General features: G+C 71.8%; 3 protein-coding genes across 8 annotated transcripts; 2 read left to right on the plus strand and 1 right to left on the minus strand.

The window, feature by feature from the left end:
• The first annotated feature begins 5,198 nt into the window (after positions 1-5,198).
• PLVAP (plasmalemma vesicle associated protein) lies at positions 5,199-8,185 on the plus strand. The gene is made up of 6 exons (XM_075524264.1): positions 5,199-5,576; positions 5,991-6,081; positions 6,288-6,877; positions 7,548-7,671; positions 7,793-7,871; positions 7,961-8,185. Exons 1-6 carry the CDS (start codon positions 5,199-5,201, stop codon positions 7,965-7,967), a joined length of 1,269 nt encoding a protein of 422 aa, XP_075380379.1. The 3' UTR covers positions 7,968-8,185.
• Positions 8,186-9,506: 1,321 nt separating this feature from the next.
• Positions 9,507-12,988, minus strand: GTPBP3 (GTP binding protein 3, mitochondrial). 3 transcript variants are annotated; one of them, XM_075524318.1, is made up of 9 exons: positions 12,786-12,988; positions 11,874-12,109; positions 11,404-11,490; positions 11,076-11,278; positions 10,890-10,962; positions 10,650-10,793; positions 10,335-10,500; positions 9,954-10,232; positions 9,507-9,853 (listed from the first exon to the last, which is right to left on the minus strand). In XM_075524318.1, the coding sequence occupies exons 1-9, from the start codon at positions 12,971-12,973 to the stop codon at positions 9,622-9,624; spliced, it is 1,608 nt and encodes a 535-aa protein (XP_075380433.1). In that variant the 5' UTR covers positions 12,974-12,988; the 3' UTR covers positions 9,507-9,621. The 3 variants fall into 3 exon arrangements, with proteins under 3 accessions (XP_075380433.1, XP_075380434.1, XP_075380432.1); XM_075524319.1 differs by lacking the exon at positions 9,954-10,232; XM_075524317.1 differs by having other exon boundaries at positions 10,650-10,962.
• Positions 12,989-15,377: 2,389 nt separating this feature from the next.
• On the plus strand, positions 15,378-26,230 carry ANO8 (anoctamin 8). 4 transcript variants are annotated; one of them, XM_075524437.1, is made up of 19 exons: positions 15,378-15,714; positions 18,584-18,694; positions 18,879-19,011; positions 19,087-19,225; positions 19,725-19,821; positions 20,204-20,320; positions 20,396-20,523; positions 20,768-20,929; positions 21,184-21,336; positions 21,436-21,562; positions 21,659-21,714; positions 21,828-21,902; positions 22,180-22,323; positions 22,715-23,023; positions 23,150-23,386; positions 23,485-23,676; positions 23,757-23,888; positions 24,228-24,338; positions 24,487-26,230. In XM_075524437.1, the coding sequence occupies exons 1-19, from the start codon at positions 15,615-15,617 to the stop codon at positions 25,156-25,158; spliced, it is 3,195 nt and encodes a 1,064-aa protein (XP_075380552.1). In that variant the 5' UTR covers positions 15,378-15,614; the 3' UTR covers positions 25,159-26,230. The 4 variants fall into 4 exon arrangements, with proteins under 4 accessions (XP_075380552.1, XP_075380551.1, XP_075380550.1 ...); XM_075524436.1 differs by having other exon boundaries at positions 20,837-20,929; positions 22,715-23,386; XM_075524435.1 differs by having other exon boundaries at positions 15,379-15,714; positions 22,715-23,386.

Below are 26,230 nucleotides of genomic sequence, written 5' to 3' on the forward strand. Positions count from 1 at the left end.
GCCCGTGCCCAGCCAGGGCCAGCTATTCTTAGCCGTGACCGAGCTGCTCCGCACACATATAATTACCCCGTCCCAAAGCAGCAGCGGAGGCCGGAGCCGGTGCGGAGCTGCCGTTTCTCTCCTCCCAGGTATTTTTAGCTGTGGCCCCGGCTGGGAAAGGGCCTGGCCCCAGCGCCGCGGCCGCAGTCCGGAGGAAGAGCCGGGTCCCGCCGCCCCTCCGGGCTCATCCGGCTGAACAATGGCCCGGAGAGGCTGGAAAAGTGCTCTGGCTTCCCAGGGCTGGCGCCGGGAACGGGGCTGGGCTATGCAGCCTCTTGGGGACCCAGCTGGGGGGAGCCCTGTCCCCTCCCAGGCACCGGGGATGTCACCCACGGGGAGCTTGAGTGGCGCGGGACTCCCGTGACATCCCTGGTGCACCAGCATCCTCACCAAGCTCAGGCTGAGCCATCCCTCCAGGGAAGAGGGATTTTTCCCCAAAGCCGTGTCCCTACCCCTTCGAGAAACGTGACGGGGGGGGGGGGACGACACCTAAGGCCACCAGGAGCATGGGGACAGCTTGGGGACACGGGGAGGTGGTGAGGAGGCCTTCGGCAGCAGATGAAGAGACGGGAGGACACTGCCCACCCCCCGTCCCCACGCCGCCGTGTCCCCTCTCCCCAGGCCACGCTGGAGGCCAACGCGACGGCGCTGGGGGACGAGGTGCTGGCCCTGCGGCGCGAGCGGGCTGAGCTGGCCGGCGGCAAGGCGGCTCTGCAAGGTGAGGTCTGTCTGGACGCTGTATCCCTCCATCCGTCCCCTGGGAGCAGCGGCACGGAGCGCAGGTCCTCCCCCACCCCGTGCAAGGAGCCCACCCTGGGGGGGGGGGGGGGGGCGGGGGGTCCCGCAGCCGCACGCCCTTTGGGGGGGCAACGCGTGGTGGGGCAGGCTCGGGTTTGGGGTGCCGGGGTTTGGGGTGACCCCACCACTGTCCCCTTCGTCCCGCAGAGGAGCTGGCGCGGGGCGAGGAGCAGGTGCTGGGGCTGCGGCAGCGGCTGGAGGAGGCGGTGGAGCAGCGGCGAGCGCTGCGGGCGCGGGGGGAGCAGTGCGAGGCCCGGCAGAAAGAGCTCGAGGCCGCCCTGTAAGGTCCTCGTCCCCCGCCGCGGGCTGGGCACCCCAGAGCATCCAGCCCCACACCCAGCCTCATCCCAACCCTCCAGCCCCATCCCCATCCCTCCCCACGGGGACCCTCCGTCCCCCATCCCGGGGCAGGGGGACCCCCCCCCGACGCGGCTTCGCTCTCACCGCAGGCGGGACTACGCGGCCGAGGTCGACGCGCTGCGGCGGCGGGCGAGGGACCGAGCGACCGGGCGCAGGTGCCCCCCGTCCCGGTACTTTCTGTGGGTGCTCCCTGCCTGCGTGGCTGCGGGGTGGGGGGAGATGGCATCGGGCCGGGGAGGGGGCTTCACCGGCGCAGCCAGCCCGGGTGCTCACGGGCACGCTTCCCAGCACGTGCCGTCGTCACCGGTGTCCCCAGGGGAGCAGGACTCACTCCCTGCCCTCTCCTCTTTTGCAGGAAGGGCTGAAGCCCTGCAACCCCCCCTTCCCCGACCCCCTTCCTGCCGGGGGCTGGCGGCCGGGTCCCCCCCGCCCCGCTGAGCCCATTATTCCCAGTCCCACACGTCCCTTAGCACTGGGACCCAGCAGCGGCTCAGCCCCGGCCGCGTCCGAGCGGAGCCAAGCGCATCCAGATGAACGATGCTGGTGGTCACCAGCCGTCCTGATCCCACCGTGTGTCCCCGTCCTGCCGTCTGTCGCGATGCTGCCGTGCGTCCTGACGCCACCGTGTCCTGATGCCACCACGTGTCCTCATCCTGCCGCCTATCGTGGTGCTGCCACGTGTCCCCATCCTGCCGGGTGGCCCGATGCCACCGCCGCAGCAGGACGGCAGGACCGGGGGGGTCGGTCGTCCAACTTTTGGGCAGAGTTTTAGCTCCACCAAGGGATGGTTTCCCCACCGAGCGCTTGGAGCTGCTCTTTCATCAGCTCCAGGCTTTAATGCCACCTTCCCAGCGTGCTCCAGAAACTGGGAAGACTGGGAGGGCGTTTGGGCAATAAAGGCTGCTCTGCTCACTGGGATGTCTCCCTGTGCCACCAGCCCGGCCGTCCCCCTGTTCCCCTGAGCCCAGCAAGCCCCCCACCAAGCCCAGCCAGCCCCCCACAAGCCCAGCCATCCCCCTGAGCCCAGCCATCCCCCCCCAAGCCCAGCTGTCCCCCCCAAGCCCAGCCAGCCCCCCCCAAGCCCAGCCGTCCCCCCCAAGCCCAGCCATCTCCCCCAAGCCCAGCCATCCCCCCCCAAGCCCAGCCGTCCCCCCCAAGCCCAGCCAGCCCCCCCCAAGCCCAGCTGTCCCCCCCAAGCCCAGCCGTCCCCCCAAGCCCAGCCAGCCCCCCCCAAGGCCAGCCGTCCCCCACAAGCCCAGCCGTCCCCCCCAAGCCCAGCCGTCCCCCCAAGCCCAGCCAGCCCCCCCCAAGCCCAGCCATCCCCCCCCAAGCCCAGCCGTTCCCCCCGAGCCCAGCCATCCCCCCCAAGCCCAGCCGTTCCCCCCAAGCCCAGCCATCTCCCCCAAGCCCAGCCGTCCCCCCAAGCCCAGCCATCCCCCCCCAAGCCCTGCCATCCCCCCAAGCCCAGCCAGCCCCCCCCAAGCCCAGCCAGCCCCCCACAAGCCCAGCCATCCCCCCCCAAGCCCAGCCGTCCCCCCCAAGCCCAGCCGTCCCCCTCCAAGCCCAGCCAGCCCCCCACAAGCCCAGCCAGCCCCCCAAGCCCAGCCGCCCCCAGGGCTTCAACCAGGGCTGCCCCCGCGGTGCCCAGCGGCTGCCCCGGCAGGACCCGGCTCTGCCGGGGACCCCGAGGGGACCCAGCCAGGGACGCCGGGCCGAGGCGGGGAGGCGGGGGGGGGGGGGGGGGACGGGGATCAGGAGCTGCTGCTCTTTTGCAGTCGCTTCCCAACATCTTTGATCCACTTTGAAGGAGGTTTCCAGGAAAGTTGCAGATTTTCCTGCCGCCGCCGCCGCGGTATCCTGTGCAGAGGGCAGGCAGGCCGTGCACAGGCATCCGGCCTCCAGCTGCCTGCAAGCCCCAGGGGGGATCACCCCCCCGGACCCCCCCGGCTCAGGGGGCCGGGGAAGGTGCTGGCAGGCGGCTTTCGAGGTGAAAGTCGGGGCTCCCCAGGCTGTGGAGCCCGTGGAGGGGGGGGACACACGGGACCAACCCTCTTCCCGCACCCCAAACCCGGTGGTCCCAAAGTGCAGACCCCCCGCCCCGTAGCGGCTTGGGACAGGGCAGAGCCATTCCCACGGCCCGACCTCAGCGCAGCGCCAGCCCTCGGCACGGGAGGGATTCATTACAGCCAGGAGGTTAATTGGAAAATGGGACGGAGGCAGGGTCTGCAGTGCCGGGGGTAGGGGGGGGGGGACGCCCCGTCGGGGTCCCCGGTGACCCCGGGAGGCTGCGGGGAGCCCTTGGGGTGGGCTGCCAGAGGGGAGCATCCGACCAACGAAGCCACCGGCACGCCAGGGTCCCGGGGTCAAGGGTCTGGCAGAGCCCCGGCAGCGTCCCCGCAGCGGGGCTGGCGAGGGGGGCCGGGGGGGTGACTCACCGTTATTTGCAGCTCAGGAAGGAAACGGCAGTAGCTGAGAATGGATTCGGGACCGACACCATCCCGGCCATCGCAGACACTTCCTGGTCCCCAGGGACCGCGGCGCAGCCAGAAGGCAGGAAACAGCGAGCGGCTCGGGGTCAGCGCCCGGCGTGGCCCCACACCTCGGCCCCCCCAGCCAGCCCCCCCCTCCATCCCGGGCTGGGCATCCTGCAGAGCTGGGGGCATCCCGAGTGCAGCCGGCCCCTCCACCGCAGCCCAGGGCTCCTGCGGGATGGGGACGGGGTGAAAACGGCCGTGGCGGCAACGGCCGTGGCCAGGATCCGACCGTGGTCCGGCTCAGCCCAGACGCCCCATCTGTGGTCGCCAGCGCCGAGGGTCGGAGGGGCAGCATCCCCCTTCCCTCCGGTCCCTGCCATGGTGCTGCCCACACCCGATGCAACCCCTTTTCCCTGCGCCGAGGAGCCCCTCCCGTGTCCCCAGCCTGTCCCCGAGCCAGCCCTCACCCCCCAGGCTCCCCCCTCAGCCTGGCGCAGGGCCCAGGGGACCCCAGCCCTGGAGCGGGACGGAGGAGCCGGCTGCAAACCCACAGCTCTTTCCACCCGTGCGCGGCTGGGCTGAGCTGCCGCGGCAGCGACGCTGGCACGGGCGGCCGTCCTCGCGCAGGGCCGGGGCCACCCGCGCTCCACGTGCTCGGCCGGGGCTTCCTCGGTAGCCTGGGCACCCGGTGGTCCCGCAGGCGGGCAGGCAGAGGTCTGGATTTGCCCCTCGCTCCCCTCCACCGGCTGCTCTCTGCCCAGCAGAGATGTCCCCGCCGGGGGGGACAGAGATGAGGAGCGGCTCCCCAGGCCCCACGGCAGGATGGGGGCTCTGCGGGGTGACAGCACCCACGGGTGCCGCAGCCGCGGGTTCCCGCCAGTGGCGTCATCCCCCGCGTCACCCGCCCCAGCCCGCTGCCACCCTACCTGCAAGCCAGGGCCCGGCCACATCCTCACCCTGCCCGCGAGCCGCCTGCAAGGTGCGGGAGAGCAGACGAGGAGCGTCAGTCCCTGCGTGTCACCCACCTGACGAGCAGCGGGGTCCGGCAGTGACGTCGCGTGCCACCATCCCACCACGGGGACGCGGCACCGGGACCAACCCGGGGCCCCCAGTGCGGGCGATGGCATCCTCCTCCATCACCCCACCGGCGAGCGCCGGCAGCCGCAGCCCACCCCGCCTGCCCCCGGGGACTCATTCCCCGGGCATCCCCCGTGCCCGCCGTGCCGGGGGCTATTTCGGGGTGGGAGCTGGTCCCGGGGGAGCGCCGGGCCCCGGCACAGGGAGGGGGAGCAGGGTCCCAGGCTTCGCCCTCATCCATTAGCAACCGGGAACAATAGTTCTCCCGCAAACAGAAGCCGGGTTGTGATAATCTGGCGGGTCCGAGGCATCCGGAGAGGCAGGAAGGAGCCCAGCAGAAGGAAATATTAAATAGAGCAATATAAACACGGCGGCAGGAGCGAGCTCCGCCCCGGCGTGGCCCCGTTGAAAGGGGCTGCCGCGGGGCGGGACGCACAGAGCATCAGCGGGATGGAGAAGAGCAGCTACGCCATGGCCAAGTTTGGTCTGGAAGCCAAGGAGGCGATGCCCAAGCGGGACTGTGGTTTTTACGTGAAGTATATCTTCCTCTTCACCTCCCTCATCCAGTTCCTCATCATCCTGGGGCTGGTGCTGTTCATGGTGTACGGCAACGCGCAGGCGGGCACCGACACGCATCTCCGGCTGCTGGAGGAGCAGCTACAGGATCGCTACACCAAGATCATCACCCTCAGCGGGAGGAACATCAACCTGACGCGTACCCTCAACGCCACCCTCAAGGAGAAACAAGGGCTGCAGGCCCTCGCCCAGAAGGTGCAGCGGGACCTGGAGAAGTGCAATAGCACCCAGGCTCCCAACTCCATCCCCAAGGTGAGCCCCCCCCCCCCCTCCCCGGGGAGGGAAGGCGAAGCCCCTCCCCGGTACGGGGGGCAGCGACCCACCCATGGGTGCTGGGGGATGCAAGGAGCCGGGACCTCGCTTCAGCCCTGCAAGCTTCAGCAGGGATGGATGAGAGGGTTCGGGGGGGGGGGGGCAGAGCCCGCTGGTGATGCCGACGTGCCCCCCCCAGCCCCGGGGGGCTCTCAGCCCCGGCATCCCGGAGGCAACCGCTGGCCGAGGGGGTTCCAATCTCGCAGCCCCCCCTCCTCATCCTCCCCAGCCCCCCGCCAGCCCCCAAGCGCTCTTACTACCACCCGGGGGGGAGCGAGGCGATGCCGGGGGGGGGGGAGAGGGGTCCTTGTGGGACGCTCTGACCCCCCCCTCCTCTTCCTCCCCGCACCTCAGCTGCAGGAGATGATGAAGATCATCTTCTACCAGAAGACGAAGCTGGACGAGTGCCACATGACCATCAGCCTCATCAACGCCAGCTGCAGCGGTAAGGGACCCCCCCCCCCCCCCCTCCCCGGACACCCCCCTCCCAGCCCCCCGGGGACCCCCAGCACCCCTCGGGGACCCGCCGCAGCCTGTGCAGGGGGTCCTCCCCCTCCCCGGACCAGGCAGGGGTTGTGAGCCCAAGATGCGGGGTGGGAGTCGGGGGGCAGAACCACGCACCCCAACCCCACGCCGTGGTCCGCCCCGCAGCCGAGAAGGCGTTGCTGCGGAGCCAAGCGGACCAGACAGCCTTGGCCAAGAAGGAGCTGGAGGAAAACTGCCGCAAAGCGGGTGCCACGCTGACCAAAGCCACCCAGGAGCAGGAGAGCTGCCAGCGGGACCTGCTCACCACCAGAGCCGTCTGCGAGTCCACCAAGATGAACCTGGACCTGCAGAAGCACGAGTGCGGCTCCTTGAAGTCCGACATGAGCTACACCTTCCAGCGCATCAAGGAGATGCTCCGACCGTACAGCTGCAACGACGTCCACGACCGGCTCGCCTGGCTGACGCAGCGGACAGAAGCGCTTTTCCTCTGGCAGCAGGAACGGGAGACCAAATACGTGGGGAAAAGCGTCTGCGACATGAACGTGCTCCAGTGTCGCATCAACTGCTCCGGGGAGAAGCAGGAGCTGGAGAAGCGGCTGCAGGATGTGGAGAAACAGGTCAAGGGTGGCCAGGAGGAGAAGAAGAAGCTGCTGGCGGAGAAGGAGCAGCTCGGGAAGGAGCTGGAGGAGAAGAGCAAAGCTGCCGCGCAGGCTGGGTACTTCAAGGACCAGCTCAACATCTGCATGGGCTCCAAGGTGAGGGAGCTGCTGGGGCACGGGGAGCTCCCCGGGCACCCTCCGCGGCCACGCCGGGAGCACGCGAGGCCGGGCACGCGCATCTTGCTTTTGCACACGCAATTTTGCACGCGCATCTTGCTTTTGCACACGCAATTTTGCACGTGCACCTTCCTTTTGCACACAATTTTGCACATACACCTTTCTTTTGCACACAATTTTGCACGTGCATCTTCCTTTTGCACACAATTTTGCACATACACCTTTCTTTTGCACACAATTTTGCATGTGCATCTTGCCTTTGCACACAATTTTGCACGTGCATCTTGCTTTTGCACAGTTTTGCACGTGCACCTTCCTTTTGCACACACAATTTTGCACGTGCACCTTCCTTTTGCACACGCAATTTTGCACGTGCACCTTCCTTTTGCGCACGCAATTCTGCACGTGCATCTTGCTTTTGCACATGCACTTCCGCAAACGCACCTTTTTTGCACGTGCGCTTTCTTTTGCACGCGCGTTCTCTTTTGCAAACGCGCTCCCGCACACCTGCTTCTGCATGGCCGCCGGCGCACCCCGGGCAGGGACGAGCCGCCGCCGCCGCCGCCGCCGCAGCACCCTCGGGCCCCCTTCACCCAGAGGTGAAGCAGCGGTGCCGGCGCTGACCGCCACCGCCCGCTCTCCTCCGCAGATGGACGCCTTCTTCGACGTCACGGGCTCGCGGGCGCCGGGGGCCGGCGGGCGGCTGGGACCCTTCACCAGCACCGGCTCCTACGCGGACGTCCTGAGGAACCAGGGCATCTTCGGGAACATGGGTGAGTCCTTGGGGGGGGGGGATGTGCTGTGGGACCAGCCCCCCGGCACCCTGGGGGCCACCGCGTCCGTGTCCCCCCCGGCACCCAGCCCGGCTCAGGCCCCGCTGCTCCATCCCGCCAGGCAAAATCAACACAGAGGAGATCCAGCGGTCGGTGCAGAAGATCATGGAGCAGTACACGTCCATCCTGAAGAACCCCAGGTGAGCCCGGGCACGGGAGCCCGCCGGGCTGGGGGGGGGGGGGGGGGGGGGCAGAGGGTGCCGGGGGTCTGATCCTGCCATCTCCGCAGCGGCTAACGGCCGAGCGGCACACGGAAAACGGCGGCGAGGGGCTCGAGGACAAGCCCAGGAGGTGCTTCCCGCAGCATGGACAGCAAACCCCCACCGGGAGCGAGCGGCCGGCACCGCTGCCGTCCCCCCCTGCCCGCCCTGGGGGAGCCGCCAGCACGGCGGGGGCCAGGACCACCCTCCCCTGTCCCCTTCTCCGAGCCCCCGTGCTCTTCCCCTCCCGCACGCTCACCTCCCCTGCGCACGTACCCATACGCTTGGAGACGGGGCGGTTGGCAGCTGTAAATACAGCCGGCCCTGAGCACTGACACAGCTCGCCGCACGTGTGCTCGGACGCCTACGGGGGGAGTGCAGAGGCCACGACGGGGATGGGGAGCGGGAACATCCTGTCCCAGCTTCACGTGCCCCTTCGGGGGGCTGCAATCGCCCCCGCCAGGAAACCCAGCCCCGGCAAACCCCGGCCCCGGGCTTTCCCCGCTGGCTAGCGGGAAGCGCGCGAGGCCGAGCGAGCGGGAAGCCCTTGACCACCGAGCCCCGGCAGCCCCATCCTGCCACGGAGCCCCCTCGGCACGCCGGGGCGTGGGGCCGGGGCGCAGCGGCGGGCACAGGACGTGCCAAACGCAGTGATTAATCACCAGCTGCCGCTCGCTGATTTACGGCCACGCTTCCCACTCCTTCCTGTTGAAAGAGCCTTTCCTGCCTGCCGCGCTGCCCGCACGCCATCCCCTGCCAGCACCTCATCGGCCGCACGTAGGGCGCCCATCGCCATCGCCAGCCCCAGCCAGCACCCCCAGGACCCATTCGGGTCCCCCACGTCCCATCGGGGTCCCCTGAGCCGTGTCCCTCCCGGAATACGTGCGGCCACACGCTCCCGCCACCCGCCGCTGCCCGAGGACGGGGACGCCGCCGGGTCCCCCCCCGTCCCTGGAAGCGCATGGTGCCAGGGTGGGATTGGGGTGACGGAGGGGCTCCCCCGGGGACCAGCCTGGCTGGGGAAGGGGGGGGACCCGCTCGCTGCCAGAGGATTTCCTGGAGTTCCACCGTAAGCAACCGTGGAGCACCAGGCGATTCCTGAGGCTGGGAGCCCCGGCCGGCAGGCGGGAGAGCAGGGGGCCCCGTGGAGCCCCCCACCTTTGGGGTTGCAGAGCCGAAAGCTGCCAGGTGGGTGCAAGAGTTGGGGGGATCCCATGGCTCCCCGGCCTGGGGCTGTGCCCTGGGGGGGGGGGGGGGGGGGCAGGGGGGTGTCAAGATCCCCACGCTGCGTCCCCGGGGCTGGGGGTGGAATTGGGGCGCCAGGATGGAGCCCATCGGGGGTGCCGAGCCCTGCGTCCCCCGTGCCACGGCGCAGGGGGATGCCCCGGTGGGGGGGGGGGAGCCCAGCGTGGCTTTGCCCTTCCAGCCGCTCCAGCTCCTCGTTTGTCCTCCTGGCCAGGAAACGGGGCCTCTCCCAGTGGTTCTTCCCATGTCTGGGGCTCGGGACACGCTCCCCCCCCGGCCAGGAAAACAAGGCAGCCCCGCGGCACCAGGGACCAGGGAGGGGGAAGGACGCCAGAGCCGCCGAAGGCACCACGGTTTAATACCAGCGCGGAGCCAAGAGCTCCCCCGCCCGCGGTCCTTGACGCTGGTGGCACTGCGGCTGCGGGACCCCCCCCCGCCGTGCCCCTCACTTGCCAACGCAGAAGTCCCTGAAGATGATGTCGAGGACGTCCTCGGCGCCCACGTGGCCGGTGATCCGGCCCAGATGCCGCCGCGCCAACCGCAGCTGCTCGGCCGCCAGTCCCAGGTCCCGCCGGCGTTCCCGGCCGTAGCGTGCCAGCGCCGCCACGCAGTCACCCAGGTGGAGGCCGTGCCGGCTCTGCGTCAGGCTGGGCGAGCCTGCCAGGGGGTCTCCGCATCTGGGGGTGGGGAGAAACCAGCCTGGAGCACCCCCCCCCCCTTCCCCCCGAGCCGGGACGGGGCGTCCGGCGTGTGTCACCCCACGTCCCCCCCACTCACAGCCGCGCCAGCTGCTGTGCCAGCAGCTCCAGGAGGCGGTCGAGCCCCTCGCCCGTCTTGCAGGAGAGGAGGGCGGCGGGGGGCAAGGGGTCCCCCCGGGTGCAGGCGTCACGCAGGGGTCCCCCGTCCCCCCCCAGCAGGTCGGCCTTGTTGAGCACCAGGATGCAGGGGGTGGTGGTGGGGGGCAGCAGGGACCCCAGGGCAGCCCCCAGCCCGGCCGGCTCGGCAGGCACCGCCGCGGCGTCCAGCACGGCCAGCACCAGATCCGCTTGCCGCAGCCTGGGTGCGGGGGGGCAGCAGGGTAGGGCACGGGGCCGCATCCTGCCACCTCCCAGCCAGCCCGGCCCCTGCGGTGGGGGGGTACCCCCCGCCCAGCCTCACCGGTCCCGTGCGCGGCTGACCCCCTCCTGCTCAACGGGGTCGGTGGCATCGCGGAGCCCGGCCGTGTCGCTCAGCACCAGGGGGTAACCGCCAACGTTCAGGGCCACCTCCACCACGTCCCGCGTCGTCCCCGCCACCGGCGACACGATGGCTGCCGGACGCTGGCCTGGGGGGGGGGACACACACACGACACGACACAGCGGACGATGCTGGGGACCCCCCTGCCCTTGCGGTGTCGGGGACAGTGGCTGCTGTCCCTGGGGAGGGGGAACCTCGTCCGGGCTGCGAGCAGCCCCCCCGCCACGTCCCACTCACACAGCAGGTTGAGCAGGCTGCTCTTGCCCACGTTGGGGGGGCCGGCGATGACGGCACGGACCCCCCCGCGGAGCAGCTCCCCACGGCGCCCGTCACGCAGGTGGGCACCGATCTCCTGCTCCAGCGCCCGCACGGTGGCATCCACTGCGGGGAGAGAGCAGGGGGACGCGGTGGCGGGGGGGGGGACACGACAGCAGGGAGGGGGTGTCCCAGCCCCCCCGCCACCCTGCCAGCCCTCACCTTGGGACAAGACCTCTTCCTCCACGTTGTCATCCTCACTGAAGTCGATATAGGCTTCAAGGTGGGCGAGAGCCTGGGGACCAGGGGGGGTCAGCGGGGACAACCCGGCCCCACGTCCCCAAGCCACCGTGCGCCAGCGGAGGAACCTGGGTGGCCGGATCCAAGCCCGCGCCCCACCACCCCCACCTGGGTGAGGGTCTCGCTCCAGCGCTGGTAGAGCTGGCCCAGCTCGCCCTCCATCTGCCGCAGCGCCTGCCGCCGCTGGGCCTCCGTCTCTGCCCGGATCAGGTCCCCCAGCCCCTCGGCCGCTGTCAGGTCCAGCTTCCCGCGGCGGAAGGCTCGGCGCGTGAACTCCCCAGGCTCGGCGGGACGCAGCCCGGGCAGGCATCCTGCCAGCCCCGGGGTGAGCCCCCCTCCCCGAGCTGGGGGCACCCGCTGGCAGCACCCCGGGGGGCAGGACCCGAGGGGAAAGGGGGGCCGGGGGGGGGGGGAGGAGGGACGGGGGGAGCCTCACCCAGCGCCCGCAGCACCCCGCTCACCACCGCCGGCCCGCCGTGCACGTGCAGCTCGGCGCAGTCCTCCCCGGTGAAGCTCTGGGGACCTGCAGAGCCGGGGCACAGCTCGGACGGGCACCGGCTGAGCCCGCTGCCGCGACCTCGCCCCCGGCCGCATCCAGCGCGCCCCGTCCCTTCCCCTCCCGTGGCGGCACGCGTGCTTCGAGCCCGCAAGGGGCTTTTGGGGGGCTCAGGAGAGACCCCCCCCGCCAGCAGCTGTGCCGCAGCTATACGGGATGGGTGCAAAGGGGCCAGCGTTGAGCCGGGACCATCCCTGCTTAGCCGGCTCACGGTGCTGGGGAAGCCAAGAGGGGCTTGGCTTGGCTTGAGCCCTGCCTGTGCCGGGCACCGAGACCCCCACCAAGCACCGAGACCCCCCACCAAGCACCGAGACCCCCCACCAAGCACCGAGACCCGATGCCAACCCCACCTGGGAACCAGACGACGAGGCCGCGGTCCAGGGGCTCTGCGGTGGCGGGGTCACGGATGCGTCGCAGGGCCAGGACGCGGGGTGGGGGCAACTCGGGGCGCCCGGTGAGGCTCTGCAGGGCCCCGCGGCTGCCCGGCCCGCTGGTGCGGATGACGGCCACCCCGCATCGCCCATGTCCCGAGGAGAGGGCGAAGATGGTGTCCCCCCACGCCGCGGAGCACGGGCGCTGCGCCCACCTGCGACAGGGCAGGCAGCCCGGAGAGGGGGTGCAGGGGTGGGGGGGTCCCCTATCCACACCCCCCCAGATGGGGCAGAGAGGGTGCAGGGATGCACAACCCCCCATTCGCCCCCCGGGACCCCTCCCCGTGCACCCCACAGACCCAAAGGGGCTCCCACTGGGCCCTGGGGTGCGACCCCTCCCCTGTGCCCCCCAAGATGTTGGGGTGCACCCCCTCCTTCTGCACCCCCCCCCCGCGCACCCTGCCAGGCCCGGGGCGGGCAGGCAGGCAGGGTGCAGGGGTGCACCCTTCTCCCCCCACAGCCTCCCCCTCCTGAAGGTGCAGCCCCCCCCCCCCCCCTCCGTGCACACACACCCCCGTGCGCACCCCCCCGCTTTGGGGTGCATCCCCACCCCACCCAAAGGTGCACGCCCCCACGCACCCCCTCCCCGTGCAACCCTACCTCCAGGTACTCCCCCTCCCCATGCACCCCCTCCCCAGCTGCACCCCTCACCCCAGGTGCTCCCCCTCCCCATGCACCCCTCACCCCAGACGCACCCCTTCCCCATCCGCCACCCTACACCGGGGCAACTCCAGCCCCAGGCCCACCCCCGCCCCTGCACCTCCTCCCCAGGGTCCCACCACCCCAGGGTGCCCCCACCCCGGGGGAACCCCCACCCCGGGGTGCCCCCACCTGCGTCCCGCCGCGCTCAGCGCCCTCCGCAGCGCCATGAGGCCCCGGCGCGCACCGCCCACACCCCGCGGCGGCCTCAGCGCAAGGGCCTCGCCCCGCCCACCCGCGCGCGTCGATTGGTCAGTACACCAGCGAGGGGCGGGCTTCGTGCGGCGGTCCCGTTTCTGATTGGTCAGCGGGGCAGCCATGATGCCTGGCCGCCTGAGGCTGCGTAGGAGCCGATCGTTTCCGCCCGGCGCAGCGTTGCCCTGCCCGGGGCGGCCGCGGGGGTCCCTGCCCGTCGTGTCCCCCCCCCCCCGGCTCCCTGCCGGTCCCCGCCGGGCGGGCGGGGCTGCCGGTCTGCAGCCGCCCCCCCTCCACGGTCCCTCCGAGGCACTGCACGCCCGCTCGCCCCCCCCGGGTGCTGCCCCCGCGGGGTGCAGGGTGCGGGGGTTGCGGCGGGGCCCCCCCCGGGGGTCCCCCAGGTATTGCGGGGCCACCCTGCGGGTGCGGGGCCGGGCGGGAGCCAGACACCCGCGACCCCTGGCTGCACCCTAAAAATAACCCCCAGCACCGCAGCACCCTGAGCTGGGGGGGCCCCGTGCCCGGAGCAGGGGGGGCAGCACCCACGTCCCCCCAAGGCAGAGCCCACCCATGCTTAGTCCCCGTCCTACCGTCCCCTCTGCACCCACTCGTGTCCCCGTCCTTCGGGGGTGGGGGTTTGCCCCCACTCCAACACGGGCTGTCCAGGAGCGCTTGGGCTTTTTGGGGACCCCTGCTCACCCTGGGGGGGGGGGGTCCCTGCACTGGGCACCCCCAGGCCCCGAGGCGGCTGAGCCCCGGCTCCGCACCCAGCCGAGCTGGAGCTGCTCTTCCCCCAGGGAGCACCCACCACGTCCCGGGGGTCTCACCCCCGCAGCGGGGACCGGGGCTGACCCCTGGGCTGCGGGGTGGGGGGGTCCCACAAGCCGCCCTCGCCGTGTGCGCCGGGAGGGGCCCACACCCACCCGCGGCCCCGACGCTCCGTGAACCATAGAAATTTTCCCCAAGCAGCATCGCGGCACCGTACCCGCCCCCCATCGCGCTCCCCGTCCCTGCCCGGGGCTGGGGGACCCCAACCCTGTCCCCATCCCACCCCCCCCCCGCTCAGGGCCTGAGGCTTGGGGGGCCCAACCAGCCGGTGCACAGGGTTGGGGAGAGGGCAGCCAGCGTGATGGGGTTCCCCCCCCTGCTCTGGGGGTCTCCCTGCACGGTCCCCAAAATCTCCGCTCAGTTTGCAGCGGTTTTGGGTCGGCGGGGGCCTGGGGAGGGCTGCGGGCCGCGGCGGTGGCGGGGGGGGGGACAGGGAGGGTGGCCGTGCAGACAAAGGCGCTGGAGCAGGGAGGAGCGAGCAGCAGCATGGCCGGGATGCAGGCAGGGATGCAGGCAGGGGTGCAGGCAGGGGTGCAGGCAGGGATGCAGGCAGGGGTGCTGGAATCCCCGGGATGCTGGAGACCCATCAATGTCATCTCCTGGGCTAAATCCCTGCGGACCCCCCCAAACCCCCTGACACCCCCCCCCACCCCCCCCATGCTCTGTGGGCCGGGGACGAGGGTCAGAGGAGCTGGAGCAGAGAGCATCGCCTCTGGGGCTGGGGGGGGGGAAGGGGGGGTCTCCCCGGGGTCTTCGGGGTCCTCGGGTGCACGCACCCCACACGCACAGCCCTGCGCACCCCTGCAAGACCCCCGGCAGACCCCGGGTGCCCAGACCCCCTCCCCACGCTGGGGTGCAGAAGCTTTTCCTTGTCCCCCGTCCCCCCCCCCCTCCTTGCCCCCCCCCCAGCTCTGAGCAGCTCAGCTTTCCCCTCCCTGCCGGGCAGCTGGGCTCGGCCCAAGCCGGGGACGGTGGCCAGGCCTGGCCTGGGAGAGGTGCCAGCCTGTCCCCCCCCCCCAGCTGCCGAAACACGGATGCCAGAGGAGGGGACGGCTCCTTGTGTCACCCTTCAACAGCGCTGGCACCCAGCCCCTGCCCCAAAATAGCCACGGGCATGCGTGGAGCTGGGGGGGGGGGGGGGGGGCAAGCGGGACCAGGCAGAGGGGTTCCCCCTGCCCCAGCGCCTGTGCTGCCGGGGGGGTCGCGGGGTGCCCCGACCCGGCTGCGCTGCACCCCAGGACCCTCCAGCCCTGCGGGGGGGGCTTGGGTGGGGGTCCCCCCCCGAGTGACCGGCGCCGGGCTGTGGGGTGGGGTGGGGGGCAGAGGAGGGCTCCCGAAAGGTCAGGGAGGCAGCGTGCAGCCCCGCTCGGGTTACCGGCCTGTCCCCCCCCCGTCGTTCCCCCCCCCTCCGCCCCGGGGGCTCCAGGGAACAACGTGACCGGGGGCCGGGTGCCGTGACGGGGGGGGGGGGGGCACGGGGGGGATGGGGGGCAGCCCCGGGGGCGAGCAGGGAAGAGGGGGGTTGGGATGCAAAGGGCAGCCCGGGTGGGATGGGGGGGGGGTGATGGGGACGTGGGGCAGCCCCGGGGGGGCGGGGGCCGGGGCAGGTCCAGCAGCCGGGATGCTCCGTGCCCCCCCCCTCCCCGGCGGGGTGGGGGGTGGGGGGGGCGGGGGGGGGGGACCGTCACCCCGTTCCCCGCAGAACCACCCCACGGGGCGCGGCCGGACACGCGTGGCCGGTGCGACCGGCGCTGGGGAGACGGCGGCCAACCAGACAATTAAAGGGGCCGGGAGCGCGGCGCTCCGCTCCGCCGCCTTTGTCCCTCCTCCCGCCCGGCGGCACCGGCGGCACCGGCGGCACCGGCCCCGAGCCCGGAGCCGCGGCAGCGGCCCCCATGCACCGGCCCCCGCCGCCGAGCCGCCGCGGAGCCCCGCACCATGCCCGAGCCGCCGGTGGCAACGCAGGACGGCGACCGGCCCCGGCGGGCCCCGACCGGCGAGGAGCGAGCGGAACCGGCGGTCCCGACCGGCGTCCTGGGTAAGGTGGGACCGGGCGGGAGCGGCCCCCGCCGCCGGGCTCGGGTCGGGGCTGCGGGCGGCGGCTGCGGGGGGGGGGGGGGGGGGGGGGGGGGGGGGGGGGGCGGGGGGGGAACCGCTCCCTGCGGCTCGATGCGGATGTCGGCGGGGCTCGGCCGGGATGCGGCTCCCCGGCGGGGGGGGGCGCGGGGGGGGGGTCCGTGCCCCCGGTGGGGCTCTGAGCACCCCCCCGGGAGGGCTCCGTGCTCCCCCCAGGGCAGGTCCGTGCCCCCCCGGGGGTCCCGTCCCTGTGCGCCCCGGGGGGGGGGGGGTGTCTGTGGTCCTCCGGGGATCGGGGCTGTGCGTGTGTGTGTCCCGTCCCTCCCCCCCCGGGACTGGTCCGTGCCCCCCCGGGATGGGGTCCAGGCACAGGTCTGCGTCCCCGAGGACGTGCCAGCGACCTCCCCAGCATCGTGGCCACGCACCCCCTCTGTCACCTCCGGGCCATGCAGCCCCCCGGGAGGGTCCGTTTGCCCCCCCCCGCCAGGACAGGCCCATGCCCCGCCAGACCGGCTCGGTGTCCCCTGGGGCCGGACTGGGGCAGAGCTGGGCAGCGGGTGCAGGACAGGGGCTTTGGGTTGGGGTCCCCAAGCCGGAGTTGGGGTCCCCCCTGCGTGGCCCTGGTGGCAGGTGACGTCCCCATGGCCACGGCCGGGGCGAGCTGGGGTGCCCAGGGCAAGGCAGCGCAGGCAGGGCCTGCTGCCCGCCGTGCAGCCGAGCGGGGCTCCTGCCTGCATGAGGGTGACCCACTTCGTGTCCCCCCGGGACGCGGCCGCCCGTGGCAGGCGGCATTGCCGCTCCCCCGAATGCCTCCTTCCCCGGTGGCCGCGGGCTCCGCTCGGCGGCGGGGCAGTGACGTGCCCGTCCCCGGCACGCTGCAGCTCCGGTGACCTTATCCCGGAAAGCCAAGGTGAGCGGCACGGCCCTGGCGTGCTGGGGGAGCCGGTGGCCGCGGGGACGAGCGGGGACGCAGGGCCGGGATGCTGCGGGGCTCCATCCCCACGCTCCGCTGGCGGACCCCTCGTGCCGGTTTGGTGATGGCAGCGGGTGCCGGGAGGGGGCTGGGGGCCGCTCTCGCTGGCAGCGGGGCGAGAAGGACCCCGTGGCCGGAGCGGGGCGAAGGCAGGGTCGGGCCCCCCGTGCCCAGCCCGGGGGGGGGGGGGGGGGGGGGGGGCAGGAGCGGCGCTGGGGACCCCTCTGTGGCTTGGCCACGTCTTTTCCCATGACCTTGGGCAGGAAAAACCCTCCTGCACCCAGAGCCGAGGCCTCGGGGTGGGCTCCCGCCCCGTGCACCCCCCTGGCATCGCCCCGGTTTGCACGCCGGCGCACACGCGTGTGCAGGCTTTGCCGGCTGCCTGCGCCGCTGCCCGGCCGTGCCCGCCGGCCGGGCCCCCGCGGTGCCCCCACCCCGCTGCCCACGCTGCCGGCTGGCTTTCACCGCTCCCGGCAGGGTGTAAATAATTCAGGGTGGGTGAGCTCACCCTGCCGGCATCGGCGAGCTGCCCGGCGAGCACGGCCGAGCCACCGCCACCGGCACCGCGCACCCGCCCTGGCACCCCGGCAGCGCTGGGCCCGGGACGCGGGACGTGCCCCGGGGTGCAGGATCGGCCCCGCTCCGGGGGCGGCTGGCTGGCAGCCTGGCGCCGGCCCTGGCTTTCGCCCACGGTGCCAGGACAGGGCGGCCTTTCAGAGCCCGGCACCGCGGCCCCTTCCGACGGCGGCTCGGGCGATGAGTTTGTCGGGTCTCAGCTTGGCTGGCGGCGGGGGGGTGGGGGGGGTTCTGCTCTGCTCCCCCAGTCCAGGGGGGTCCAGGGGGGCCCGGAGCCGGGGTGCATCCCCTGGGATGAGCAGGTTTGGCATTTCCTGTTTTTCGGGGCTGGCAGGTCCCAGTGTGAGCAGCGTTTCCGGAGCCCCGGGACCTTCCCAGCCCTGGGGCAGCCGGAGAGGCCGTGACGTCCCCCGGGCATCGGTCCGCCCGCCCCGTCCTGGCTCTGCCACCCTGGCTTAGGAGGGGAAACTGAGGCAGGGAGGAGGCGGCTGGGCGCACTGCCGGTGTGGGGCAGGGAGAAATGGGGTCCCACGGGGGGACCCACCCCAGCACCTTTGGGGAGCCTCATCCTGCCCTCCCTGCCAGCTCCGGGCAGCGTTTTGGGATGCACCCGGTCCCCGTCCGCCCTGAGCGGTGCGATGGGGACGCTGGGCACGGGGATGGCGTGTCCCCGCGGCGTGGGCACCCCACAGCGGGACAGGGGCCGTGTCCCTGCGCTGGCCCCCGCCGGGGGGTGACGAGGGGACCCTGGGGACCGTCCCCATCCCGCCTCGCCGCGGCGGCGCGGGGCCTCCCCGGGTTTCCATGGAGACCGGCTGCTTTTTCGCTCTCCCCATTTTTCCTGCCGTTTCCCATCTCCCGGAGCCGCGGCCTTGCCGGATCCCGGCCCCAGTGAGGGGCTGCGGGCAGAGGTGAGGGGTGGGGGGGCTGCAGGGGGGCACCCCGGGGCATCTCGCCGCAGCCGGCATCCCAGGGGTGCCGGGACACGCTGCCGGCTCCTCCCCGGCAGCTGTCTGGGCCTTTTTGGGCACCCTGAGCTGCTGGAGGAGAAACCGGAGCCGGGGCCGGCGTCACCACAAGCGGGGCCATGACCTGCTGCCATGGCCACTGCTGGGGACAGCCACCGCCGGGGACGTGCCCGCACCCATCCCATGCGCCGGCAGTCGAGTCGTTGGCGCTTCGGGGTCCGGTTCCCAGTGCTGCGGGTGGGGGGGTGCCCCGTGGGGTCCCGCGGCCGCTGACCCTCCCTCTCCCTCCCTCCCTCCGTCCCTCCCTCCGGCAGATAAGCTCTTCGGGAAGCGGCTGCTGCAGGCTGGGCGCTACATCATGTCCCACAAAGCCTGGATGAAGACGGTGCCCACGGAGAACTGCGACGTGCTCATGACCTTCCCGGGTAGGGAAACGCCCCGGGGTACCCGGGGCAGGGGCCGGGGCCGACAGTGCCGGCATCGGGATGGCGGCGCGGAGGTGGATGCAGCGGGGATGGGGGACGTGGGGAGGGATGGGGACCAGGACGGGCTGTGCTGGGAGACGTGGACACCCCGGTCCCCGCCACGGCGCTGACCGGTGCCGTCCAGACACCACCGACGACCACACGCTGCTCTGGCTCCTGAACCACATCCGCCTCGGCATCCCCGAGCTCATCGTCCAGGTCCGGCACCACAAGCACACCCGTGTCTACGCCTTCTTTGTCACCGCCACCTACGAGAGGTAGGGTCCTGGCCGTGTCCCCAGCCCCTGCCACGTCCCCCACTGTGTCCCCAGCCACGTCCCCTCTCCCTGTAGTTTGCTGCGTGGGGCCGATGAGATCGGGCTGCGAAAGCCGGTGAAAGCCGAATTCGGTGGAGGCATGCGGAGCTTCTCCTGCGAGGAGGATTACATCTACGAGAACATCGAGAATGAGCTTTACTTCTTCACCTCTCAGGTGGGACGCAGAGGGATGAGGGACGTGGGGCAGGGATGCAGGGGTGTGGGGATGCGGGGATGCAGGGATGCGGGGATGCAGGGATGCGGGGATGTGGGGCAGGGATGCAGGGATGTGGGGCAGGGATGCGGGGATGCAGGGATGCGGGGATGCAGGGATGCGGGGATGCAGGGATGCGGGGCAGGGATGCAGGGATGTGGGGCAGGGATGCGGGGATGCAGGGATGCAGGGATGCAGGGATGCGGGGATGCAGGGCAGGGATGCAGGGACATGGGGCAGGGAAGGCAGGTCCTCTCCCCCTCCCCAGGTGAAGAAGGGGATCAGGGAGCCCCAGCCCAGCCGGGGACCAAGCCAGCCGTCCCCCAAGCTGGGGACAAGGCGGGTCCGGGGAGGGGACGGGACAGGGGCAGGGGCTGGGGACGCGGGTGCGGCAGGAGGGGGGCCGGGGCTCGGGCAGCGGGACCATCGCCCGGGGCTCAACCCGGCTGCGGTGCTGCAGGAACGGCAAAACATCATCAGGTACTGGCTGGAGAACCTGCGCGCCAAGCAGGGCGAGTCGCTGCACAACATCCACTTCCTCGAGGGACAGCCCATCAGTGAGTACGGCACGGCACGGCACGGCACGGCACGGCACTGCCACCCCACTGCCCCGCTCCCTCTGCCCAGCCCGTGCCCGAGTCGTGCCGTGGGGACCCTGGGGGACACAAGCCCAGCAAGGGTCCCCTGTCACCCCCTGTCCCCCTCCCTGGGGCCGTGTGCCGGGTGGGGTGGTGGGTGCGCGGTAGCTGTGCCGTGCTGCGGCCGGGCAGTGCCGGGGTTGGGCACAGAGCCCTGATGTGCCACGGTCACCCCAAACCCCTCCTCCCTGTTGTCCCAAACCCCACCGTGCCGGGGCCGTCTGGGGACATGCATGGGGGGGCCGGGGCGGGCTGGCAGCGTCCCCGCAGCCCGTCCCTCACCCCGTGCCGCGCGGCGCAGTCCCGGAGCTGGCGGCCCGCGGCGTCATCCAGCAGGTCTTCCCGCTGCACGAGCAGAGGATCCTCAAGCGGCTCATGAAGTCCTGGGTGCAGGCGGTCTGTGAGGCCCAGCCACTCGGTGAGGTGTCGAGGGGGTGGCGGGGGGGGGGTGGTGGTGTCTGGGGGTCCCAGCCCCGCTCACTCCCCCCCCCAGATGAGATCTGCGACTACTTTGGGGTGAAAATCGCCATGTACTTCGCCTGGCTGGGCTTCTACACCTCGGCCATGGTGTACCCCGCCGTCTTCGGCTCCATCCTCTACACCTTCACCGAGAGCGACCAGGTGAGAGGGGTCGGGAAATGGGGTAAACCCCCGTGTTCGGGGGCCGTGGCGGGGGGTTTCCGTCCCTCCTTGCTCCAGGCTTTCCCTGTGGTGCTTTAATACTGTAACTGCTGGGAGCTGGGAGGCTCCCGAGCCCATGGTGGCGGGGCGGGGGCAGCGCCGTGCGGCTCCCCGGGGCTGCGGGGGGGGTGTCGGGGGCGGGAGGGGACCGACCCCGGTGCGGTTGGTGCCATCTGTCCCGCAGACCAGCCAGGACATCTGCTGCGTGGTCTTCGCCATCTTCAACGTCATCTGGGCCACCCTCTTCCTCGAGGAGTGGAAGCGCCGCGGGGCCGAGTTCGCCTACAAGTGGGGGACGCTGGACACCCCGGCCGAGTCCATCGAGGAGCCCCGGCCCCAGTTCAGGGTGAGCCCTGGGGGGGGGGGGTGGGGGTGTCCCCGGAGCTGGGGTCCGGCCGAGTTCCCCCCGACCCCGACGAGCCACCGGGCTTGGCGCAGAGAACCGGCGTCTTCGTGACACCCACCCACCCCTGCACCCCGAGCGGGTCTGCACCGGGTCCCACCAGCGCTGGGGTCACGGAGGGATCCCGTGGGGCTGCCTGCCGCGGGGAGGGTCACGCGCTGCCGTCCTGCCCCCCCCACCCCCCCCCACCCCATTAGGGCGTTAAGAGAATCAGCCCTGTGACCAGCGCGGAGGAGTTCTACTACCCGCCGTGGAAGCGCCTGCTCTTCCAGTGCCTGGTCAGCCTCCCCGTCTGCCTCGCCTGCCTCTCCTTCGTCTTCCTCCTCATGCTGGGCTGCTTCCAGCTCCAGGTGGGTCCTCATCCCGCCCTCGCCGGGCCGCCAGCCCCCTCCAGGCTGAGCCCGTCCCCGTCCCCGTGCCCGTGCCCATCCCCGTCCCCGTCCCGGCAGGAGTTTGTGCTGAGCATCCAGGAGCTGCCCCGGATCATCCGTTTCCTCCCCAAAATCGTCCTGGCCGTCATCGTCACCGCCTGCGACGAGGTTTACAAGAAGATCGCGTACTGGCTGAACGACATGGGTGCGTGGGGGCGGCACCTGGGGGGTGCTCCTGGCAGGGTTGGGTGCTGGGGACCCCCCCGAGCCCCATCCCGAACCCCCCTCCTCTGCTTTGCAGAGAACTACCGCCTGCAGAGTGCCTACGAGAAACACCTCATCATCAAAATCGTCCTGGTGAGAGGGGACCGGGTGGCCCTGGGGGGGACGGAGGGGACCGGGGGGGTCCCAGCGGCCACCCCGTGCTCACACATCCCCCCTCCCCACCCCCTCACCCTCCCCCCCCCCAGTTTCAGTTTGTAAATTCATACCTGAGTCTTTTCTACATCGGTTTCTACCTCAAAGACATGGAGCGGCTGAAGGAGGTAAGGGGCTGTGCCCGGGGGCGGTGGGGCTGGCCTGAGCCCCCCTGGCATCGCCCAGATGGACAGACGGATGTCCTCGACCCACCCCTGCCATCGTGTGTCCCCCCTCCCCCCCCCGCCCCATGCCCTCCCGGGGGGCCGGTGTCCCCGCATGCCCCCGCCGCGGTCCCTGGCTGCCGCGCTCCCGGCCGGAGGCTGCGCCGGGTCCCCAGCTCCCGCTCCTGCTCACGGTCTCTCTCTGTCTGTCTGTCTGTCTGTTCTTCTGTCCCTTCCACAGCTCCTGCTCATCTTCTCTCTCTCCCAAAGCCTCGTGCGTCAGCTCAAAGACGCTCTCCTTCCCTTCATCCTCCTCCACCTCCACCTCTCTCTCATCTTCTTTAAGGGCCTCCTGGGCTTTTGCTGGAGACTGGGAGTATCCAAAGTAGGACCGGGGGGGAGGGGGGGGCCGGGCATCCCCCCGCACCCCACCCCTCGCACCCCACCCCGGGACCCCCGCTGCCCCCGGGAGGGACACGGGCGGCCCCAGCCCCGGCTCTGCTCCAGCTGGCGGTGGCAGACGCGACTCCAGCGCTGCCGAGGTCCCACGCCGTTAGTTGTCACCGATGGGGGGGGGGGGGGTCACAGGAGGCGGGGGGACACCGGGCTTGGGTGTCCCGCTCTGCCAGCGCGGGAAGGAGCAGGGACCCCGCGAGGGCAGGCGATGGGGATGCAGGGACACAAGCACCCCCCCGCACACCCCCCCCCCCCCCCCCCCCCCGAGTGCTGTCCCCGCCGTCCCCGGGTGACGGCGTGCGCCCCGTGTCCCCGCGCAGATGCTGGCCACGCTGCTCATCACCCGCCAGTTCCTGCAGAACGTCAGGGAGGTGTCGCAGCCCCACCTCTACCGCCGGCTGCGCCGGGGGGACCTCAGCCTCCGCAGCCTCCGCCAGCTCGCCCACACCATCCTCCGCCTGCTTGCCCCCCGCCGCCGCCCCCCGGTTCCCCCCGAGGGGTCGCGGGGGGAGAAGAAGTGTCTAAACGGGGGCTGCGGGGTGCCGGAGGAAGAGGAGGAAGAGGAAGAGCGGCGCGAGTCAGACTCGGAGGAGGAGAGCGCCCTGGATTGCGGGTTGAAGCTGAAGAAGGTGAGCTTCATCGAGAAGGCGGAGCGGCGTGGCGGGGAGCCCGGCGGCCCCGAGGACGAGAGCTTCCTCGAGGAGGGCAGCCCCACCATGGTGGAGAAGGGCATGGACCCCGCGTCCGTCTTTGAGCTCTGCGAGGACGAGGAGGAGGCCGAAGGTCCCCCCGGCAGCCCAATCAAGGCGGCAGAGCCGGCGGTTGTCCCGCGGGCCGGCCGGAGGAGACGGGCGGTTGACAGCCGGGAGGAAGAGGAGGGTGAGGAGGAGGGGCGGAGGCGCAACCGGGCGTCGTGGATCGACCCGCCGGAGGAGGACTACTCCACGCAGCTGACGCAGGCGGAGGTGGAGAGCTGCATGAAGAAGTATGAGGTGAGCGGCCCCGAGGGGGGCCCAGGGCCGGTGGGGTGAGGTGTACCCCCCCCCTAGCCCCCTTGCAACGTGCTCTTCCTCCTCCTCTTCCTCCCCAGGACACCTTCCAGGACTACCAGGAGATGTTCATCCAGTTCGGGTACGTGGTGCTCTTCTCCTCCGCCTTCCCCCTGGCCGCCATGTGCGCCCTGGTCAACAACATCATCGAGATCCGGAGCGACGCCTTCAAGCTGTGCACGGGGCTCCAGCGTCCCTTCGGCCAGCGGGTCGAGAGCATCGGGCAGTGGCAGGTGGGTCGGGGGGCGGCGGGGGTCCCGGCGGGGGTCCCGGCTGGCCGGGGGGCTCATCCCCAGCACTGTGGCTCTTGCAGAAGGTGATGGAGGCCATGGGCGTCCTGGCCATCGTGGTCAACTGCTACCTGATCGCCCAGTGCGGGCAGCTCCAGCGCCTCTTCCCCTGGCTCAGCCCCGAGGGAGCCATCATCTCCGTGGTGGTGCTGGAGGTACGGTGCTTGCGCCGGGGGCTTGCACCCACCGCCCGCTCCACGGCCGTCGGTTATCGTAGGGTCTGCCGGTGCGAGACAAGGCGGCGGCGCGGCTCAGACAGCCAAGGGCTCCCGCAGACCTTCCCCTCCAGGGAGGGGGTCCCAGCCCTAAACCCCCTGCTGCAACCCCAGCGGGTGCTGCCAGGCAACGCAACGGGGCCCAGAATCCCCCAGGCTCTTATTTTAGGGTCTCTCTGGGCCCCCCGTCCCTCGCGGGGCGCGTTTTGGGAGGGGATGGAGGTGCCCGCGGGGCCGGGGTGGGGATGCTCAGCCGGACCCGCATTCCTCCCCCCGCAGCACTTCGCCCTGTTCCTGAAGTACATCATCCAAGTGGCCATCCCCGACATCCCCGCCTGGGTGGCCGAGGAGATGGCCAAGCTGGAGTACCAGCGCCGCGAGGCCTTCAAGGTAGGCGATGCCGGGACGGGACCCTCCTTGGGGCCGAGCACGGAGCTGGGAGCCCCCCATCCCCGGGGCCGGCGGGCTCCTCGAGGTGTCCCCGGGGCCGGTGGGCTCCCCGAGGTGTCCCCGGGGCTGACGTGCTCCCCGTCGACAGAAGCACGAGCGGCAGGCGCAGCACCACTTCCAGCAGCAGCAGCGGCGCAAGCGGGAGGAGGAGGAGCGGCAGCGGCACGCCGAGTACCAGGCCCGCAAGGAGCGCGAGTCCAGCCGCGACGAGGTCAAGCCCGAGGCCGCCGGGCAGGACCCGGCCCACGAGAAGAGCCAGAGCAAAGGGAAGGGCTCCGGGGGTTCCTCGCACGACAAGCCCAAGCGACCCAGCTCCCTCCTGGCCACCAACAACGTGATGAAGCTGAAGCAGATCATCCCTTTGCAGGGCAAGTTCCTCTCCGGGGGGGCCGGGGCCGGCAGCACGGCCACCGCCAGGTCCCCCCAGTCCCCCACCGGCAGCGAGAACAAACTCCCCGGCTTCCTCAGCTTCAAGTTCCTGAAATCCCCTGAGACTAAGCGGGACGCGGGGACCGAGAAGGTCCAGTCACCCACCAAGCCATTCAATCCCAGCAAGCTCTTCAACTTCGGCAAATCCGAAGGGGCCGGGGGCAACGGTGCCGCGGCCAGCGCCTCCCCCCAGCCCCGGCCCGGCCCCTCGGTGGACGCGGGCGAGCGGCCGGTCCCCAGCAAGTCCCATCTCAATGGGGTGCCGGAGGAAGGGGGCCGAGAGGAGCCGGAGAGCCGGGCGGAGGAGGAGAGTGGGGGCTATAAACTCTAACCGGATCTTTTGGGGGAGCGGGAGCGAGCGGGGCTGCCCGCTCCCCTCTTCAGGCAGCCATGGACGTCGTCACCCTCTCGCCTCCCCTCGCCGTCCCCTGCCGCAGGGAGCGCGGGGCCGGGCCGAGCCCGCCGGCCGCCAGCGCTGGCCCCTCGCTCTGCACCGTCCCCCTCTGCCGCGTCCCCTCGCGTCCCTCCAGCCCCTCCGCTGGGACCCGCTGCCGCCCCGGCTCCGGCTCCAGCGGGGTCTGGCCGCGTCCTGCACCGAGGACACCCGCGCAAAGCGCCGTCGGTGTGAGCAGCGGCGGGGTCTGGCCGCAGCTTCGGATGGAGCATCCCGGAGGGTTTCCCTCCTGTGCCCCTCCGCACGCTCGCGGGTGGGAGACGCCCCGGTCCGGCACTGCGCCACGAGCCCGGGGTCCCGGCCACCGGCACCCACCGCCCCGAGGAGTCGGCGCAGGGAGATGCCGCGGTCCAGCCCCAGGAGACGCAGGGGAGGTCGGTGCTGCCAGATCCACCAGGACCAGCCCATCGCTCGGCACCGCGTCTCCGATGGCGGAGGGACGAGACCGCGGCGCTCGCGGGAGCGGCGGCAAGAGGAGCCCAATTCACCCGTGCCTACAGCCCCTGCCGTACAGCCATCGCCCGGGGTCCCGCCGGCACCGGGGCCGTGCCCTGCTCCCAGCAGCCTCCGTGTGGATTCCTTCCCAGCGCCGGGACATTTTCCTGCCCACGGCCCGGACGGCCGGGAGGGAGGGGGGTGAGCAGCGAGCGTCAGCCACCCGGATTCCCATGCATGGGCAACATTTCTTGCACTAAAACCGAAACAAAACCCAACGCAAGTGACTCTCTCCCCTTCTTCGTCGACGGCTCGAGGCGGCGGAGGCGAGAGCTGGCACCGGTGCCACGGTCGGCAGAGCCTGGCCGGGTGCGGGCAGCGGCCCCAGCGACTGCAATGCGAGCCGGGACGGTCCCTTCCCTCTCCGCTTTCTTATTTCGTGGAATTATTTCGCAATAAGGCACTCGCACGCGGAGGTCACGCCGGAGCCCGGGAGAAGGAGCGGGGCCGGGGG

The sequence above is a fragment of the Mycteria americana genome, chromosome 24, assembly GCF_035582795.1.
Source record: "Mycteria americana isolate JAX WOST 10 ecotype Jacksonville Zoo and Gardens chromosome 24, USCA_MyAme_1.0, whole genome shotgun sequence".
Taxonomy (NCBI): domain Eukaryota; kingdom Metazoa; phylum Chordata; class Aves; order Ciconiiformes; family Ciconiidae; genus Mycteria; species Mycteria americana.